Raw genomic sequence first — 21,889 nt, forward strand, 5'->3', positions numbered from 1 at the left:
AAATAGATGGAAAACTTGGTATAGATCATGCGTCTATGCTAAAGATAATTGCACAAATTGGGTGGGGTCATTTTTAAAAAATCTTCTAAAAAAAACAAGCAAGAAGAACTGAAATTTACATGAAATCTTTCTTACAAAGTAGAGATTAAAGTTTGTAAAATCATGACCCCTGGGGTTACGAACGGGCCACAATAAGGGATCAAACTTATACATGCGAATGGAAAGGGAACCAAACTTACATGTAGCTTAAAGCATCCTTAGATGAAATTTCTTAATATCGTAGAGGTCATATCCGTCTACACGGGCATGTGATAACTGATGAATTTGTAGTCAAGTTTAATTATTAAATTCCATAATTAATTAATTTGTTGGAACCAAGCTGCTTGTATAATGATAGTTTATTGTTAGGATCTGCTGATCAGGAAAGCGATTTGGCACATGGGCCTCTTTTTTTCAACATATACAGTGTATCAAATGTTGTAAGGAGTTCATGAGACCACCTATTTTGATCAAAATGTTATTTTATTCAATGCAAAGTGTGGATATAACTTGGATGTCTTATTCAAATCAGGTTTGAGAACAATGATACCAGAACAATAGTGAGAGAAGTGAGACGGAGTTACAGCAACTATGACTGGGGTACTGGCACCATTGAAGGTTTGAAAATCTAAATTGCTTATAAATATTTATTTGTTCAAAATGTCTTTGCCTTCTGTTCAATAGTTGTTCAAAAATAAAGGTAGAAATACCCAAAGAAAATTAAACATCATTAGGTCACCTTTTAGAGTCCCTGTGTCAGACCCTGCAATTGGTGTACATCGTTAACAATTAAACACTTTTAACTTCTTCTTGGTAACTATTTCCAAATTTGGTAGAAAGCATCTTTGGGACAAGAGGGACATAAAATGCAAATTGTAGAACTCCTGCACTATTAAAACATTTTCCAGGATTTGATCGGGCATTCATGCATAAATCAACAAAAACATGCAGCTTTTCTAATTTTTATGGGATTTTGACAAATCACACTTGCGATTTTAATAAAGAAAACTCTCGTGAAACACATCATTCCAAACAGTAGTTTAAGTAGAGTATTTCTGCACTCTTTTTTACGATTTTAATGTATCGTAATGCTGCAAAGCATTAGCAGGGGTCCCCAATGTCTCGTACTGCATGTTCGTTTGATCATACTGTGGTCTCCGTTGTGTAGGTATACCCTCAAGGTTTTCATCCACCACGTTTACATATACCGGGGAAGGATTATCACAAATTTCCTTCTTTGGTTTAACACGGAACCTATATAGTTATACAAAAAAATCAAACTTCATTAATCAGTTACTAACACTTTTGTACATCCCAACATATTTTGTTTTTAAAATGTTAATTATATTAAAGGACAGAAACAGTGACATACACTCTGAATAAACACTATATGCGAATATATTGTAAAAATAAGAACTAATTGGTGTTGGCTTTGGCTATTTTAAACATCTCTTGTGTTGTATCACGAAACTGGAATGACGGTTAGTACATGCTTTGACAAATGATTTCTGATATGAATTATATACCTTCTTTGGTTTCTCTGGGATTCAGTACCGTAATTTACATGTTAAAATAGTGACAGATATGACTGTTTAAATCACATTGATTCAACTAACGGCAGATAAAGCCCTAAGATTTGTGATTTAATTACGTTTCCCTTCGATATTGCAAAAATAGCGAGGTATTTAAAGCAGTTTCTAAATTTCTGATAATCATTCCAAAAAATGGGCCACGTGTTTGAAATATATAAACAATGGCATGTGTCAATCATATCGTCATAGTGACGCATGTGATCCATCCTTTTAAAGCTAATCATATGTTAATTCAAATATTAATTATTGATCATATCACTGAAAATATCGGGAGATTTATGTGTTTTGATACATCACAAATTAGAATTCCACCACTAAACTTTTAATTACTTTTTTTCAATATCTTACAGTGTACTTAGTTGACAGTCATCAAAAAGGGCACCCAAACGGATCAGCATCGCCTTTATTCGGGAGATTCGATAGCACTTGTCGTTAATATTCATCATTAGCTTACCTGGCGATGAACATTATTCCAAGGAAGACGTTCACTAAAACTGAAACTACCAATGCGGCCAACAAAATGTACACAGTCATGTCATCTTCTGATTCTTGCTTCAAGGAACATGCATCGCCTATCGTGATGTTACCAGCGTCGTCTGTAGAAAACAAAATGAAATTTGTCATGAAACATTAAATATCTTACAAAATCATAATGTATAATTAAGGAAAATTTCTTCTACATATTTTCGAGATTTATGTAAGATTTGTTTGAAATATGTTATTTACTTTGAAAATTTACTTTTTATGACTATTTTACTTCAGGGATACTATCAAATTTCCTATTTAATGGAACAGATTTTCATTGATTCTGTAATGTTGAATTCAAAGTGATGGTCTTTTCAAAACAATGCTTTGAAGTCATACTTAGTCTATGAGATGTGGCAGATGAACGTCTTCAATAAAGTCTAATTTCTTGAAGTTACAAACGATATACATGTAAAATATTTCAAAGCATATAGGTTTACATTGCATTTTCAAAACTAATCAGAAATTATTTGAACATTGTAGTAAAACAGATCATATATCTGTATTTTCATCCAAATATGATTTCAAAATAAAAGGGTTTTTTTTTTAAACTAAAAACTAATGACCACGCATTGCAGATGTGCACAAAACATACATCTATTTATAAATGAAATTTGCGTGTCATTTCTATCAACTATGTCTGTAGTCTCGATATTGACGTGTACACATAATCTTTTCTACATTTTAGATTAAAGCTATCACCCCATTCCTTATCCTAATCTACTTCATAAAAAGGCAGAACAACCTTAACGTAGGAATTCTGGGAATAGTACACATTATTGCACTTTATGTTAAATTTTGACACCAAATCCATTTCACTTTAACCTCAAACTCTTCAATTATATTAAAACAACAAATACTAAATACTAAAAACTGTAAATAAAGGAAGTCAAACCACGTGTTCGATAAATTAAACCAACAACTTTATACCTTATACCTCAGTCAATCATAGACCTAACCGGGCAACCCAAATTTGAACAAAATTTCCTTATTGTTTACATTAATAGTAACGCTAAAGACATATTGAATATCTTCCATAACCTCTAATCCATGATTGACATAGTAACAAATTATTCACGTAATATGGTCATTTCTTACTAACATGGAAACGAGGCCATCGCCATACTTCAGTCTAAAAGTCGACATCTATCAATTAGCTTCGTATCATCGTATGTTCATATATAAAGATCACGTGATTGGAAAGTTATGGCGATTGTCATTACTACCATGCCCTCTGAACAGTATAAACATCACATAGCTGCAAAATTATTGCGACTGCCATTCTTTCATACCATCCCGGGGCACAACATTCATCACGGTATCCTGTAGGTACGTTACATGTATATTCGTTAAAGCAATTATCACTGCAGACCTCGCTGCAGTGTCTTCTAAAAAAAAATCTAGGACATCCTGGAAAGATGGCGATTGAATAAAATTCCACTGGCATAGTCTGATAAAAGTAGAAATAACTAAAACTTCATTAGGACAAACTAAAAGAGGTAGAGTGAAATTCAAAATACACTGCAACTGTATGTGACAAGCTAAAATAAGTAGAGTTGACGACAAATGTATTGAAAAAGTGTATCACATAAGGAGAAAAATAGAAATGACCAAATACCCATAGTGTTCTTCCAATTATAGTAAAAATACCTCCTAATGAAAGGTGAAGATAACGAACAGTGATCAATCTCATAATCTATTTGGATGGTCTCAAGATTGTAGAGGCAAATTGAAAAAGACTTTAGGATATTATGAAGTGAGTAGAAATGAACAAAAACGTATTGGAAAAGTCCAAACAGAGTAGAAATTCGTAAGACTCTTCTGGGATCATCTACAAATATTAAAAAATTGAGGAACAAAAATAATAGACTGAAACAAGTAGAAATAGCACGAAAGCCCCGAGATAGAATACAATTTACATACAGAGGATGCTTACTCCTCCTACGCATCTCTGGTATATCCAGGAGTCCGTGTTTGCCAAATTTTATTTTGTATTGCTTATAGGAGTTATGAAATTGATCGCTAGCCTGAATAAAAAATTAAAATCACAATGGTAGTGTCAAATGGGTAGATGTACAGCATATGCCACAAGAATCGTGAAAAAAGTGTGGAGAAGTAAACAAATGTAGTAACAAAGGCAGTCAGCAAAGTGTGAAAATAATCATAAATCATTGGGAAGTCAAAAATATAGAATGAACAAATCACTAGGACAGAATCATTACTACAGCAATATAGATCTATTTGGATAGTGTATGTCCGTTTGAATGTTAGTTTGATAAGAGTAGAAATAAGGATGAAACTATCAAGAAAGTTTAGGACAGCCTGAAAAGAATACAAAATAAATAAAACATTACTGGCATAGTCTGATAAAAGTAGAAATAACTAAAACTTCATTAGGACAAACTAAAAGAGATAGAGTGAAATTCAAAATACACTGCAACTGTATGTGACAAGCTAAAAAAACTAGAGTTGACTACAATTGTATTGAAAAAGTGCATGACAATATGAGAAGAATAGAAGTGACTAAAGACCCATAGTGTCCCTCAGTTATAGTAAAAATATCTCCTAATGAAAGGTGAAGATAACGAACAGTGATCAATCTCATAATCCATTTGGATGGTCTCAAGATTGTAGAGGCAAATTACAAAAAAGACTTTACGCCATTATTAAGTGAGTAGAAATGAACAAAACCGTATTGGAGCAGTCCAAACAGAGTAAAAATGCGTAAAACTCTCTTGGAATCATTTACAAATATTAAAAAAATTGAGGAATTAAAATAATAGACTGAAACAAGTAGAAATAGCACGAAAGCCCCGAGATAGAATACAATCTACTTACAGAGGATGCTACTCCTACTAGGCATATCTGGTATATTCAGGAATCCGTGTTTGCCAAACTTTATTTTGTATTGCTTATAGGAGTTATGAGATTGATAGCTGTTCGTTATCTTCACCTTTCATGGTAAACTGGGGCAGTTTATGAGAGACTACGTAAAGTTTATAGGAGGCTGTTTTCGATAGCCTAAAAAGTTGTTTTTTTAAATCACTATGGTAGTGTTAAATGGTTAGATGTACGGCATATGCCACAAGAATCGTGGGAAAGTGTGGAGAAGTAAACAAATGTAGTAACAAAGTCAGTCAGCAAAGTGTGAAAATAATCATAAATCATTGGGAAGTAAAATATAGAAAGAACAAATCACTAGGACAGGATCATTACTACAGCAATGTAGATCCATTTGGATAATGTATGTCCGTTTGAATGTTAGTTTGATAAGAGTAGAACTAAGTATGAAACTATCAAGAAAGTTTGATACGAGTATAAACAGACCTGCGATTACAGACCGAAAGATTCCCTCAATATGTTCAAATATATATTATATTCTATTAGACGAGTTTGACAGGATTTTTCACACTTAATCACTTTATAATGGATATACTCACTAGAATGGCATTTATCTCCAAAGTACCCATCATTGCACCCAGCTATACAAACACCTGTCTCTCGGTCACAATTCTCTGCACCGTCCTTACAGTGTCCACATTTATTCTTACAATCAGAGCCGTACGTGTTTTCTGGACACCCTGCAAAAGATATACAGTCGAGTGACTGTCTTTAAGATAGAAATGAGATGCCACATTCGAGGATTTTACACTTGTTTTTTTTTTTTTTTTTTGGTCAAGAATTGCGAAAGAGGAAATGAACGTCTAACATTATATTTCTACAAGTACACGAGAAATTTAGCATTTCAACGTTGAAAACTTTACATTGGAGTTTTGACAATTCTTGAGAAATCATTCCAAAAATGTCATATTAACAAATTAGCATCTCTGAATGTTCATTCAGATAGGATTTTGAAATAACGTTTCTAAGATTTAAATAATTAAAGACTTTAAACCATGCCCTGTAAGTGTGCACAAAATTATATCTATTTGCATGTATAAAGGAAATATGTGTGTCATTTGTTTCAACGGTGTCAAAAAGTGTTGATGACAACGTGTATGTAACTTTTTGGTAAATGCTAACCATAATCGCATTGCATATATTCACTAAAACTGTTAACAAGATACCTTTAACATTGAAATAAAAAGAATATCATTCATTTTTGTCGTAAGCCGATACAATTTTCACACTTAATATTGAAGTTTTATCGGCATGTTACAGCCCACAAACATAATTTATGCCAACACATATCAATTATGTTGACATCATCGTGTGCCCATGTATAAAGATCGTGAGACTGGAAAGTTATGGAGACTACTACAATTGCCATACCCTCTGAACAATCAGCTCCCCTCCATCCTGGGGCACAGCCATCATCACAGTATCCCGTGGTTACGTTACATGTAGATTTGTGTAAACAATTACCACTACACACCTCGCTACAGTTTCTTCCAAAAAAGCCACTAGGACAGCCTGAAAAGAATACAATTAAATAAAACATTACTGGCATAGTCAGATAAAAGTAGAAATAACTAAACATCCACTGGGGTAGACTATAAGAATGAGAATGAAATAAAAATCTGCTGCAACAGTATATGTCAGTCTAAATCATGTAAAATTAAATAGAAATCCACTGGGAAAGTGTATGATAATCTGAGAGGATTAGAAGCAAGAAAACTCCAACAGGGTCAATCATAAGAAATTTATGTTAATAAATAAATTTTGTTTTCAATTTATGTATAACAAAGTCTACACTTAGCTGTATTTTGCTTTTTACACCGTCTCATATTGTTCTTAAACTTCATTGGTTTTATTTTGTAAAGTTACTTTTGTTTGGTTTTATTGTTGTAGTCATTGTTTTTACCGCCAAAATTGAACACCTTTTCTCTTGGATTAAGAAAGGAAACACTAGATTTTTGCAAAATTTGACTAAAACCTTTTTCAACAGACTGGCATTCAAAGTGACATTTTGTTAACCAATGGAAGATTGTAATCATAGTATACCCCTCTAGATCCACCAATCATATGGCATGCTTATACCTTTCACAAGGACTTCACAAATCGAGATGCCTTTTCTGTTAGATTCATACTGCAGTAAGACATATCGGCCATAACTAGCACAGGTAGCTTTCACTATTGTTTCTCTGGCGGTAATTGCTGCACACAAGGAACTTTTCTCAGGAAAACTCGAGTTAGCAACATAAATCGACATCTGATTATAGCTATAGGAATTTGTAAAGAGATTTAATTTGTTTTTGAGAATGTTTGAAAACCATTCATTTTTCTTGTGAGCGTAATCAAGAGGATTTAGCAAATATTGTTATCACTAAACATTTAAGAAAGAAATAACACGTCTATTCAATGTATAATAACAGTGCGTGGAAAGTACAAAGTGATAATAGACAATGTATACTCACAGTGGGTGGAGACAATGTATAGTAACAATCCGTGGAGACAATGTATAGAAACAGTGCGTGGTTGATTGATTAATTGAATATTGTTTAACGTTCCTCTCGAGAATATTTCACTCAGACGTCACCACTGCTGGTGAAGGGCTACAAAATTGGCGCTGATGGCCATTGAGCAGGGAGGGATCTTTATCGTGCCAAACCTGCTGTGACACGGGACCTCGGTTTTTGCAGTCTTATCCGAAGGACAACCCGATTTAGTCGCCTCTTACGACAAGCAAGGGGATACTGAGGATTTATTCTAAACCGGGTCCCCACGGGATAAAACAATGCGTGGAAAGCACAAAGTGATAATAGATAATGTATAGTAACAGTGCGTGGAGACAATGTATAGTAACAGTGCGTGGAGAGTACAAAGTGATAATAGATAATGCATATAATAACAGTGCGTGGAGACAATGTATAGTGACAGTACGTGGAGACAATGTATAGTGACAGTGCGTGAAGACAATGTATCGTGACAGTGCGTGGAGACAATGTAGAGTAACAGTGCGTGGAGACAATGTAGAGTAACAGTGCGTGGAGACAATGTAGAGTAACAGTGCGTGAAGACAATGTAAAGTGACAGTGCGTGAAGACAATGTATAGTAACAGTGCGTGGAGACAATGTATAGTGACAGTGCGTGGAGACAATGTAGAGTAACAGTGCGTGAAGACAATGTGTAGTGACAGAACGTGGAGACAATGTATAGTGACAGTGCTTGAAGACAATGTATAGTGACAGTGCGTGGAGACAATGTATAGTAACAGTGCGTGGAGACAATGTAGAGTAACAGTGCGTGAAGACAATGTATAGTGACAGTGCGTGAAGACAATGTATAGTAACAGTGCGTGGAGACAATGTATAGTAACAGTGCGTGAAGATAATGTATAGTGACAGTACGTGAAGAGTACATTGCGATAACAGAAACAATCCAAATGATTCCTAAAGGGAATTTATAAAATCACGTCATCATCTTGTCCTTTAGAAATACTTAGCTATTGTATTACCATAGACATTGTGTAAAACGTTGATTTTGAAAACATTCTGCATAGCAGACAGCTCCAGGTACCATGTTGCAACTTTGAAATATTTAAATTTTACACAAGTCCAATTTTTGCCATCTATGGTTTTCTCTAACCCATCGATTGTTTCCTTCTTCCCATCAAGAACCATGATTGGCTGCAGTCCAGACAACAAATTATCTATAATATAGACGAATTTTTTATAATATAGATATATATGTGATATGCCCAGGCAATAAATTATCTATATTATAGATATAAATAGATTGATTGATTACTTGATGTTTTGCACCACACTCAACAATTTTTCAGTTATCTGGTGGCGCCCAGATTTTATTGGTGGAAGAGAGAACCCAGATACAATGTACCTGGGAGGAGACCACCGACCTTCCGAAAGTAAACTGGGAAACTTTCTCACTTACCGGCGCGAGTGGGATTCGAACCCACGCCGGCATAGGTGAGAGGCCGTGTGATTTTGAGCACGATGTTCTAACCACTCGGCCACGGAGGCCCCGATACAAATAGACAATAGCCAGGTAATTAATCATATATGATACACACACACACACACACACACACACACATATATATATATATATATATATATATATATATATGATTTTGGATCAGCTCTTTGGACGAATAAGGCATGTCCTAATTCGCTCTACTTTTAACATTGATTGGCAAGCCAAAAATCATGTAGTCTGCGTTGTAAATACGTTTGTAGATTAGTGTAGTTGTAGTGCTAGATGTATTTATATGTAGTTTTTGTTATTATGCTCTGTTGATATTGGCCACATTATGTAATTCTTTTCGTTTGTCCTGACGAAGGTACGGGTCGTCCCGAAAATTTGACAATCTGGTTGTTCGTTTCGTTGCTTATTTTAGTGCTTTGTATATATATATATATATATATATATATATATATATATATATATATATATATGTATGTATGTATGTATATGTATATATATATATATATATATGTAAAACTTATACGGTACCAATTTTGATGCACCAGATGCGCATTTCGACAAATAATGTCTCTTCAGTGATGCTCAACCGAAATGTTTGAAATCCGAAATAACTATGAAGTTTTGAAGCTAAATATAGCCAAAAACAGCGTGCCGAAAAAGTGGAGCCAAATTCGTCCAAGGATAAGAGCTATGCATGAGGGAGATAATCCTTAATTTTGAAATGAATTTCTAAATTTTATAACAGCAATTAAATATAAAAGCACTGAAAAGGCCACGACACTGTTGGTTATTTAAAACTCAAATTTTCGACGCAATGTATCATTCTTGTTACCAATTCAATGTAGTTTATTGATACTTGTCGTTTTTCGTGGTGTGTGCTATTTGTTTATGTAATATATGTCTCTTGATAAAGACACATAAGTGGAGTGGAGTGGAGTGGTACTAGGTGTCTTGATATACCATCAATTTTTAGATATCACGCTTTCAGGGTAACTCGAATCAAATTGTAAAAGTAGCAGATATCTCAAAATGGATGGTATATCAAATGATTGAAGGTCTGAATTCAATTCGTATCACTTTTAAAGTAAACACTCAGTTGAAAAAGTTTATTCGTATTTTGCATTGCAACGTTATGTAATTGGGGATAATTGAGCATGAAATTTCATATGACTCCTCGTCCTCTTTAGAAATAAATCTGATAGATAATAATTTTCAAACTCATTAACCTTTATCTGGTAGCGAGCTCTCAGCAATTATAACTTTTATATTTTGTAGTAGCTGGCTACGAGTAGCTAACTTTTCATACTTTTAGTAGCTGGCTACTAGTAGCTAACTTTTCCTGGTTCAAGTAGCTGGGTACTAGTAGCCAACTTTTCTCTTTTTAAATAGCCAGTTACTAGTAGCTGGTTACTAGTTGCCAACTTTACTGATCTTTAGATTTAATTGACAAAAAAACCAATTATCACATTAACGGCTTGTAACTAACACTGCATTAGGGTGTTCTGTGCCGTTTAAGGGTGAACTCGCTGTCAATAGAGAGGATTTGGACTGTGGTTTTTTTTTTCCATTTTCGAAGGAAGGTATGAGGGACAAGACGTGAATATTTTTTGTCGGCACAACGACTTTACCATAAAAAAAACCAGTAGAATTTGTCCCTGTACATTTTCAAACAAGCACTCGGATAAAGACATAGATAAACTGCGAGAAAATGGTTTTATCCAAGCTACGCACTTTACATATAGGCCTACGGCTGAGTACGGCATAAGCTTTCCGTTCTGCTATCAAATTCAATACACTCGCACCAACTGACCTTCACCTTGTAACAACATATGGGCAGAACTTGTGCTCACAGATTCCACCAACTGGTAGTTTTAAAAAAAAGAAATTTAAAGATAAAAGATAATTGAGCTTTCAATTGTAAATAATTAACTGTGATATTTCCCAACTTTGAATTGAATTATAATGCTTTCATTTTTTTAAGGAAAGCGTAAGTAACAACAACAGCACGCCGCGCTCCTACTTCCTAAGTAACAACGTGTAGATTAAAAAAAAAATAATGATCAATAAAATTGCTTGAAGAAAATAATTTAAAAGTATTGTGATTTTCACTATAAATCTGATCATTTTTATTTATTTATTTATTTTCAAAATGCACCCGTGATAGTAGGCCTAGTTGTCAATGATACGGAATCGTACCATAATTTAAGCCTATCTAACTTATTCAAAAATAGATTTTAAAATAAATGCAATGTTTATTTTAGAAAAACAACAACACTAATTACAGTTGTTTAAAGAAATGGCATTAATACCAAATAGTGTTTAGACAGCGATCCCTTGTAAACATTATTTACTCACAAATGCAGATTTCATACTCGCTTTCCTCGCTACATTTGGGTCGCTATTTGTATGCACTGGTGGCTAAAAGATATAAGACTCGGGAAATTTGTCAACATCGAAATAAATATTATCCATGGTAAATAAATTAGGCCCCTAAAACCCGAGTTTTTAAACATATCTAACACTACTTTTACAACAAGTTGACCGACGAAGGTCGCATATGACGTCACTGTACCATATGACTACCTCTCTAATTAACTAGGCTTTTTGAAATCGGGGCTTAGATTTAAGTCTGTATTGTGGCTAATTATCGCAATACTTCAGCGAACGAACTATTACAATTAATTTCTATAGCATAAGGAAGACAAAATGCATATGATTCTATATACTTTGAAAATACGAGATGTGTCCTTTAAGGCGTCGTTTTTCAATGCTAATTTTGACTACAGATTATGTATATAGCTCACGAATTATCTATATCATTTTAAGGCATTCTTATTCTACACACAAGTACTCTGAAATTCATATTAAAAAGATGTTAATGTAATTCTCATTGATAAACTCTATGTAGTCGTTGTTGTCGTACCCGCGTCAAACCCCAGACGTGAATATAGACAGTGAATGTTAACACATTATATAAAGACTTCTCCCTGTTACGGTCATGATGGCCATTACGTAGGTCCAAATTTGTGGCACTCCACCTACAGCCGGGAACGTCTCAATATGAGTGTAAAATTTCGAAACAAAGACTAGAAGATTGACAAGTTAGAAAGGTCCTCGCAATAAAGATGTTTATTGGGTACTCTACCACTGAAATACGTGTATCTGGTAATTTACATGTAGTTGAATCGGCATGATTGGTAAGGTTTATTCCCACTTAGCCAACAGTTTGAAAATCCTATTCCCACATAGCCAACATTTTGATTTTTACACCTGAGTGATCAGCAAGCTATAGTCTGTTTTCACAGGTAAATGTTTTACCTGAGAAGGACTTGCTTCAAAATAATATGAAAACAAATAAACAAAAGCATATATTTATGTTAAAAAATGGTTATGAATGTTAGGTAACATAAATACATATAAAAGTATTATACTGATTGATATATAAATCTACTTTTCAATATCCAGATTTGTACATGTAACATATAATTGATAAACAAAAAATTAAAATTATCTGTTATGACATAAAAAAAAAAAGATTAATTGTGTAAAAAAATAAAAATAAAAAATAAAAAAATGAAAATAAATAAAATCTTGAAAAGAAATATAGATCTGCATTTCTTTTAAACAAGTTTTTACATTAACCCTATTATAGACCTGATTAGAATAGTGTACATAGTAATAATTATTTATGGTTTAAATTGGATGTATAATTACTAAATTGAGATTAGATTGCTGTTCTCAAAGAATATTTGCTAGATAGGCATAATTATGATCACTGATTTACATAATCACAAGCCTGAAAATTATGAGATCTTAATTATTTTCTGGACTGTCCATTTTTTCAAAAAATCATTTTAAAGAAAAATGGCCAATCTACAGGTGCAAGTCAACTTTTTAGAGAACGGTAGAGGAGGATTTTATCTTCTTAATGGTGGATATAAGTATTCAGTGAGGACAACACGCAACGACCGAACATATTGGAGATGTGTAGACCGACAGTGACCTGCTACAGTTGTTACAGTGGACAACATCCTTGTGTCTTTTGGACGGCCTCACAATCATGAAGGGGACTTCAATGGTTTGGCAGCAGAATCCTTCGTCAGCAAAGTGAAGAAAAGATGCAGAGATGAAGCAGCACCCATACCCTCTATATATGATGAAGAGTTAGGAGCACTGCGGAATGCTGACTGTGATGACACTGTGGTAGACATGATTAAACAGATCCCTACTTTTCAATCCTGTAAGTCTGTGCTGTACCAAAGTCGAGGGAAAAATGATGTCCAAACTTCCCACCTCACAGGAGGAAATCAACCTCCAGGATTCATGGACGGAGACCTTTGCCCGTGAGAGATTCCTGTTATGTGACGACAGAGATGAAGCAGGAAACAGAATAATTGTGTTTGCCACTGATGCCAATCTTCAGAGACTTTGTGCATGATAAAACAAAATAACTAAATAAATATTTAATGTTTATTATTTGAAACTTGGTATTTGTTTAGGTACATTAACGTTAAGCTATAATTTAAAGTAATTGATTTACAAAATTAAGATTAAAAAGACAAAGAAAACAAACTATTAATATATCCAGCAAAATAAAATTCATAAATAGAAGGAAAACAAACCAGCTCATTATTTAAAAAAAATAAGTTTTAAAGTTATTTGATTATATAAATCATAATATCATTAAATGAATTATTTAAAAAAGGGACAGAATCTCAATATATTCTATCATTATACATGTATATATCCTACAAAATATTCTTATTGCCTTATTCTGGTTATATCTGAAAACAGACTATAGCCTACCTGTAATTAAATTCTTTTGTTCTCTACCTGCACCCACTTCCCACTTAGCCAACACAGAGTTACCTGTATTTTTTCAAAATGTTGGCTAAGTGAGAAGACACCATTGGTAAATCCACCCTTATTTTTTTTTTTCTGGACTCGAATATATCACGTGTCATAGAAAGTATAGTTATCTAATTTTGAAAGAACAAGGTTACAAATAACAGATTTTATATTCAGAGACATATGTAGCTAATTATATAAATACTACATGTAGCATTATCAAGTGAACGCAGAGAAAACATGACACCGGTCCAACACTAGGCTACTTTATATCGCTGCGTCCGAACTCTGATTGAGAACTCTTTGGTTTTAAAGATCTGATATGCTGCTGTGATTCCCGTATCCCTTTAATTATTATATAATATATATTTAATGTCCAAGACATTTTCGCACCAAGAAATATAACCATAAATGTCCCTACTTTTTTAAAGAAGAAAAACCGTCTCTGTGGCAGAATTGTTGCGAATGACAGACGAATCTCTAGCAAACATGTACATATAGAGAGAATTATTGGGTTGGCCAAGACTTACAAAAAATTGACCAAGCCCATGAATGTAACAGAAGCTAGCTTAAGTTCTGATATAATTTTCGTATGCTTTATGCTTTGTAATTTTAGGACTGGTATAGTTCCTCGGGATGCTTAATGATCTTATAGTTCAACATATATGTATACATATGCATACGGAATATCAGGTAATTTTGTCGTCGTGAATATTTGGCAAATTTGACGTCAAAAAAGAGTTTGAAATTGTGGTCTTTTATATTTTAGTGCATTTTTACCCAAAAAGAAAAAAAGATTGCTATTGTTAACTCCGTAAAATCTTAATGGAAATATTGGCACTTTATTTTTTGGCATTTTTTTATCCACCAAAAAAGAAACCAACTTTTGCAACACATCAAAATTACCTGATACACGGTGTTTGTGACCCCCCACCCCCTCCAAAAGTTAAACCGAAATCGCATTTTCGTGTTCATGAAATTCTTTTTATTTGCTTGTCAGCTATATTTTAGAGAAGAGTTGTGAATTATATTTCTGCCAACCTTCCCTTTCAAAACCCATCCTAAGTGTCTGTGAAATACTGATTGTGATTATTGTACCATCTGCACTTTGCACTCCTGTACTACGCCTTGCTGTAGATATGTTATTTATGAAATTGTATACAATAAGATATAAGTCCTACGTAATATGCCCTTTAAATGTAATTGTATCATATTTTAATTAATTAATGCTAACATTTATATTATGGTGCGTGTTTTGCGATATAGTGAAACAAATGGTTTACTTCATGATATGATTATGGAACGCTTGAATTGTGGTATTGATCGCTGTAGGCATGCTCTTGGAAATATTTTGTAACCAATTGCAATAGGGTGTGATTTTAATTTCTTCAATTACATTTCTACTTTGGCAATTCTTTTTAAAGATACGTCAATTTTATACATATATTTCGGGTCATAAGACTGAAAACAAATGATTTGTGGATTTTTTTGTGTTTGATGGGAAGTTCGGTGAGACTGTATGTTGGTAATTAGGGAGTATATGTTTCAAATCTTAAAAAGATTTCGTCTCTCTGAATGTATGTTATTTGAGGTATCTTTTCGAAATATTTCTGTGGCCCTTAAAAGGGCCGGTTTTCTTCTCGAGCTTTACTCCGTCAGAAGAGCTCTCCTTGTCTATGCGCCATATTTCCATAGGTTTCCCTGGGAAATATGAACACCATCAGCCGCAAAGTCCTGGGGATATTTCAGCCGAAGTAAGATCAATCTTTTTCCAAGCTTTGCTCGCAGAATTGTGTTGATCCTGTTCCTCTTCCTCCCGAAGATATCGCTTGTCAGACCAGGGCTCTTCTTGAAATTACCACCCCTGTCTAGAATCTGTCCCACGAGAACAGTTCCAATTCCGCTGTCTTCTAAAACCTGCACCAGTTGTAGGACGTTTTCAGCCACTTTCCTAGGTTTTCCTTCAACGCTGATGTCGTTTCCAACGAGATGAACGAAAATTCGATCCGGGGAATACTGAAGCAGGTTTTGCGGGCAGGCTTGATTTGGCTGCTTTGCTGCCATGCCACCAACTCCAAAATATTTTATTCTCGGGTCTGCTTCGGTAGATCTTCCGAGACGCGAGACAAAGGACTACCCAAAGACGGCAGCTTTCATGATGGTATTAAACAACTTGACGTCGATACCGTGGCTTTCGTACATACTCGTGAAGCCAGTCCTATCATATTATTGGCTGACTGGAAAGAGTGAGATTCATTCAAAGTACTGCTAATTTTTACGTAGTTCCTTGTCATGAATTTGATATAAGAAAATTGTAATTTTGTGATATAAAAAAAATGATCCAAATAAATGTTCCTAATTAGAACCAGGATCATGAAAATATTTCAACTTTTAAAGTCATAAATAATATATACATTGTACTGAAAGTATGTACCTTTCAAACCCTTTACCACTTTACAAATTACAAAAAGTCACGGCCAATATGACCATGGGCAAAAAGTGACAATAAGAAATTTTATGAAAGTAGGACAAAATGTCACAGGACAAAAAGTCACAGTTTTATAAGAAAATAAGACAAAAAGTCACAATTAGAAATATGAGAGTAGAACAACGTGTCACAGTTTAAAAGAAAATAAAAAATATATATATTTTATATATATTTCAAAACATATCTGTTTTCTTTTTGAAAGTTTAAGAAAATATGTATGCAAAATTTTTATTTTTTATGAGATTTTGATAATAATTATAAAACTGTTATTCCTTTTATCATATTTATTGTAAAATATCATTTTGATTTTCAAAAAGAGATTTTTGATTAAGATAAAATAAAAATAAGCTTTATGATCATTTGGTTTAGTATACTATATATTACATGTAAGAAAATCTGATGGCAGAATATGGTTGATGGCTTCCTTTCGCTCCAGATTAATTCCAAAATAAGAAGTAAGTAAACTATCATATAATAATTGCTATATAAACAAATTAACGATTTTTCCTTTCTTAATATCTAATAATGAACATCTAATACTGAACTAAAGGTGCTAAATGTGGCAAAACAAACACCAATAAGAATGATGACATTTATTCCCTTCTACCTCCTATCCACTGTAAGAAATCTCTGACTGGTGTCTGAACAACAGCTTTAGTGAGCATTTGGGTACCACCTGTTATTATCAACTTAAAAGTATAAACGGGGTCTCATTTGCTAAGTCATTTTTGTGACTTGTCCTACATATTTTGTGACTTTTCCTACCGATTTTGTGACTTTGTCCAGTGACGTTTTATCCTGTGACATTTTGTGCTATGGCTTTTTGTCCGAATACCAAACATGAAGGCTGTTTTTACTAATTTCGTGAAACTGAGGACGGGTCCTTTGTAAGCAATTATAGTTGGGGCATAAGCGAACAGATATACGTTGACCTTGAAAATAAATAGATATTAGGTAAATAAAGAAAAAAAGCCGCCAGACGTTAGTTTTGTTGTCTTGTGGTTTTTAATGGGGAAAAGGAGGATGGCACGATCCCCCATCCCTGCTGGTTCCCATACACGACCCTGCTATATGTATATAGAGTCTAGTTGGTTAGATATTAATACAAAAACAATTATCTCGTAATAGGAAAGTTTTCCACTTTTGTACAAAAACCCCCGAGTTGTATTCAGTAAATGTGTGATTGTTCGCATATCGGAGATAATTTGAATTCAGATAATCAGAAAATATATTTGAAATAAAAGAGGGTGAGAGAAGAAAAATACTATGCAAAATAGATAAATGAATAATAAAACAATGTTGAATATGTGCCTACGTATTGTTCGTAAGTTGGGCGAGTGGTACTTCTAATTATACGATTACGAAGGTTGGTCACGGTAGAATAACCTGGTGTTATTTTATTTACAGGTAGTTGTTTACACCTGCACGTTAATCCAAGTTTAAGACATCTATAGCTGTGCCTTGTTCGATTCATTCTCACTTAGCTAAAATTCTGAAATTGTTATTCCCACTTAGCTAAAACTGTGATTTGCACACCTGAGTGGTCCCTGAGTATAGTTTGTTTTACACTAACTACCTGTAATTACCAATCAGGCCTATGAAAGGAAATCATATACATGTATATATATATTATAAGTATACCTTTATTGTTTAAGACATACATCTTATCAATATGAAATAAAGATTTATAATGTTTTAATATATTAATGACATTGTTTAGAGGTGTACAAATATATAAGTATATTTTCATGGACAGGATAGTGTAATTGATTGACGATTTTACATACGCTTATATGAATTAAGGACAGAAAGTCACAGGACAAAAAGTCACGGACAAAATGACCATGGACAAAAAGTCAGAATAAGATATTTTATGAAAGTAGGACAAAATATCACAGGACAAAAAGTCACAGTCTTATAAGAACATAAGACAAAAAGTCACAGTTAGAAATGTTATGAAAGTAGGGCAAAATGTCACAGGACAAAAAGTCACAGTTTATAAGAAAATATTGATTTTGATATATATCTGAAAACAGATCTGTTTTTTGTAAAGTTTAAGAAACTATATATGCATTTGGGTACCATGTACCTGTAATTGTTAGCTTAAAGTATGTATGGACTCTCATTTGCTAAGCCAATCATCATGCCACGTATGTGCTTCCTTGAAAAAATTCCCAGACCAGTTCATTCCCCAGTCTTCTGAAGAACCACCTGAAACATTTGGCATAATGTTTGCTGCTGACGTACTTAAGCGAAACCGCCAACTCATCCTTCTGCTCAGAGAATGTGTGACATCATTTACCGCCGCCTGTCTCATAGTTGATGAGAAACGAGATAACTTACGGGAAGCTATTCTCCGTCTGGCTCTTGAGTTACGACCTCTGGATGGACCCCCAGCTGTAATTCGTGTGGATCCTGCTCCTGGGTTTATGGGGCTTCGTGATGATGACACTCTTATGAAGTATCGAATCACCTTAGAAATCGGTCGGGTAAAAAATAAGAACAAAAATCCAGTAGCAGAAAAGGCCATAGGGGAGTTGGAAGAAGAAATACTTCGACAAGAGCCAGGTGGAGGTCCTGTGACTGATCTGAAACTGACAATAGCAGTGGCAAGACTCAATTCTCGAATCCGGTTCACTGGACTCTCAGCTCGTGAATTGTGGACTCAGCGAAGTCAGTACACCAATGAACAAATTCCAGTGTCAGACTTCTACACGATGAATTCCAAGCAGACCCTTCGGGAAGCCAACCATTCTTCCAGTGCTTTATCTAAGTGGAAAAGCAACAAGACCCAGCATCAACAGTCACTCCAAGTAGGCGACCTAGTATATTTATATTGTGATCGTGACAAATCTAAAGCAAGGAACCGCTACATAATCACAACAATTGATGGAGAATGGGGCTACATTAAAAAGTTCTCTGGTCGACAGATTCGTGCTAATTCTTACAAGGTCAAACTAATGGAGTGCTTACTCCTCCTAGGCACCTGATCCCACCTCTGGTGTGTCCAGGGGTCTGTGTTTGCCCAACTATCTATTTTGTATTGCTTGTAGGAGTTATGAGATTGATCACTGTTCGTTATCTTCACCTTGCATAGTGTTCCTTGTGAAATACCCCAGCCCAAGTTGCTACCTAAATACCCAGATGACGACACTGAGGAACATGAGGACCACCCGGACTGTATCGAAGGAAGCCATGATACCGATGGGATGGAGTCACAAGAACCAATACGAGATCACAGTACAATACCTCCACTTCTATCCGTACCACCCAGCGACGAGAATGAACCAACCGAATGCACCGTGGTAACCCCCGTTCCTGAGTACCAGATTGAGGGAGTCGCACCACAACATTCTGAATTCCAATCGCAGCGACCAATTCGTGACCGTCGTCCGCCTAAATATCTAAAAGATTTTGTACTTTCATGACTGAATACGTTTATAGTGCCTATCGTATGTTTCTTATATTACCATTATGAACATTTATTATTTCAAAGAAGCAAAAGGAAGCTGCGCCATTATATTATGTGTGTTTTATCGAAGTGACTGTGAACGAGTTAATTAACTGTAATCGTGAGGAGGAACGAATTGCCTATTATTGTGTGTGCACGTTGTTGTTTTGCCGTGAACTCTATAGATAAAGGATTTGACTGTTTATTAAGGCATCTGTGTTATAACATATTGGCGCAGTATTTGTTTCAATTTTTCATTCTATCACATTTGTAATATGATTTATCATAGCAATTTCTAATAATATGATTTTCACTATGTAACACTTTAAACAAAAATTTTAACATCCTAAACTATCGAATAATTCAAGAACACTAGAAGTTTTAGTCCATGAATAGTTTATTACTTCTGTCATCATGAATTTTGAAAGTGACTCTCTCTCTCTCTCTCTCTCTCTCTCTCTCTCTCTCTCTCTCTCTCCTGGTTTATGAGATTTTTTTTAGTTTATTTATTTAGGAATAGGCACATATACAATATAAATACAAGACAATATCACAGAGGAACACGTAGTTAAAACAAAAGTTGTTGTTAAATACATAACATAAAAAGGTAAACTTTAACAGCTACTTGACTTTAAGAGCACAGTGAATAAATTAATGTATATGCCTATGCCGAGGATAACCCAAGAAAGCCATATGGCTTATTTCCAATGGGGTCCTTCTGATCTTATTATGTGAAATCCAAGTGATGGACTATGCAGATGTCACATCTCATCTCTTTCATTTAGACTGATGTTTTCCTTTTTATGTACTTGCATTTCTTTATGTGTTTCATTGTTAAACTGATATGTTCCTTAAATCTAAATGTGTTTAATGTATAAAAATTTAGAATTAATCTCAAATCTTTCCTTCTTTTGAAATGGAATTTTACTGCCCAATTTCAATATCAAACAAAATTACCTGTGATGTGTTACAAAACAGACTGTAGGTTACCTGTAATAATTTTCCTTTGTTCTCTGACACCCTTACCTGTGCACCATTCCCATCTAGCTAAAACCAGTCACCCTTACAGATTTCAGAATTTTAGCTAAGTGGGAAGACACCCCTTGTTCACACCTGCTATCATGTGATTAAAATAGAAACGATGACTTAGGAATTGTTATGGAGATAACACTATTGTAAATATGCTTTGAATAAAAGGCCATTGTTTTCAAGTTGTTTATTCGTTATTAGATATCTTAGACATAATTCAGAAATCTTATTTATTAAAATATCAATTTTGGAGTTTGGTAATACAAGTTAATTTGTATCTTTCAAGTTATGATGTGCATACGAAACAGAAAACAGAGGGGGGTATTATTACTATGGATTTAAAACCAATGGGGCACCACTTCGAGTTAAACACCAGGCTTGCACAGAAGCCGGTGATATAAGAGCGATCCTAAAAAGGAGCGGATCGAGAGGCTGGTTTTAACCAGTAATTAAACATACAAAGAAGCATAAATCTATACTATTTCAATCTTTGTCTTCCTGTGTTGGCGGAGATATAATTTGTATATTGATATATGATGTATACTAAAAATTCCAATAAACTTACCGTCTGCTTTACTGCACAGTGATTTTAAAAAGAAAACACAGAACAACACCAACCGTAAACACGCCATATCACACGTACCAATCCCACAATGCGACCGTAAGCAAAGACCGGATTTAAAGAAGAATTTTATGGAGGACGTGAAAGTTTGGTTTTCCACTTCACATTTCAATAGACAGGAAAAGTTTTATTTTATGGCCACCTTCAACATGTTTATTGGTGACAATTGTCAGGCCTGGTGTCGGGTCAAATTGTGTGCAAGATCATTTTGTTTTGTGAAAGAGGTATACTATATCGTCATAATGGCTGACTTTATTTTAAACATGAATGAAAATATCAATATTAGCAATACTGGTTTATTCATATTAGATTCAATTACCTAGCTGAGTAGCTCAGTAGATTAGCGTGGCAATTGCTGATCTATAGATCATGGGTTTTAGTTCAACAAAGGTTTGGGGTTTTTAGC

General features: G+C 34.3%; 1 protein-coding gene across 2 annotated transcripts; it reads right to left on the reverse strand.

Moving 5' to 3' along the window:
• Positions 1-988: 988 nt before the first annotated feature.
• LOC125655231 (multiple epidermal growth factor-like domains protein 10) lies at positions 989-21,517 on the reverse strand. 2 transcript variants are annotated; one of them, XM_048885444.2, is made up of 6 exons: positions 21,427-21,517; positions 8,555-8,749; positions 6,429-6,569; positions 5,597-5,737; positions 2,086-2,227; positions 989-1,293 (listed from the first exon to the last, which is right to left on the reverse strand). In XM_048885444.2, the coding sequence occupies exons 1-6, from the start codon at positions 21,491-21,493 to the stop codon at positions 1,107-1,109; spliced, it is 873 nt and encodes a 290-aa protein (XP_048741401.2). In that variant the 5' UTR covers positions 21,494-21,517; the 3' UTR covers positions 989-1,106. The 2 variants fall into 2 exon arrangements, with proteins under 2 accessions (XP_048741401.2, XP_048741402.2); XM_048885445.2 differs by lacking the exon at positions 21,427-21,517 and having other exon boundaries at positions 7,137-8,658.
• Between the last annotated feature and the right edge of the window lie 372 nt (positions 21,518-21,889).

The sequence above is a fragment of the Ostrea edulis genome, chromosome 7 (genome assembly GCF_947568905.1).
Source record: "Ostrea edulis chromosome 7, xbOstEdul1.1, whole genome shotgun sequence".
Lineage (NCBI taxonomy): Eukaryota > Metazoa > Mollusca > Bivalvia > Ostreida > Ostreidae > Ostrea > Ostrea edulis.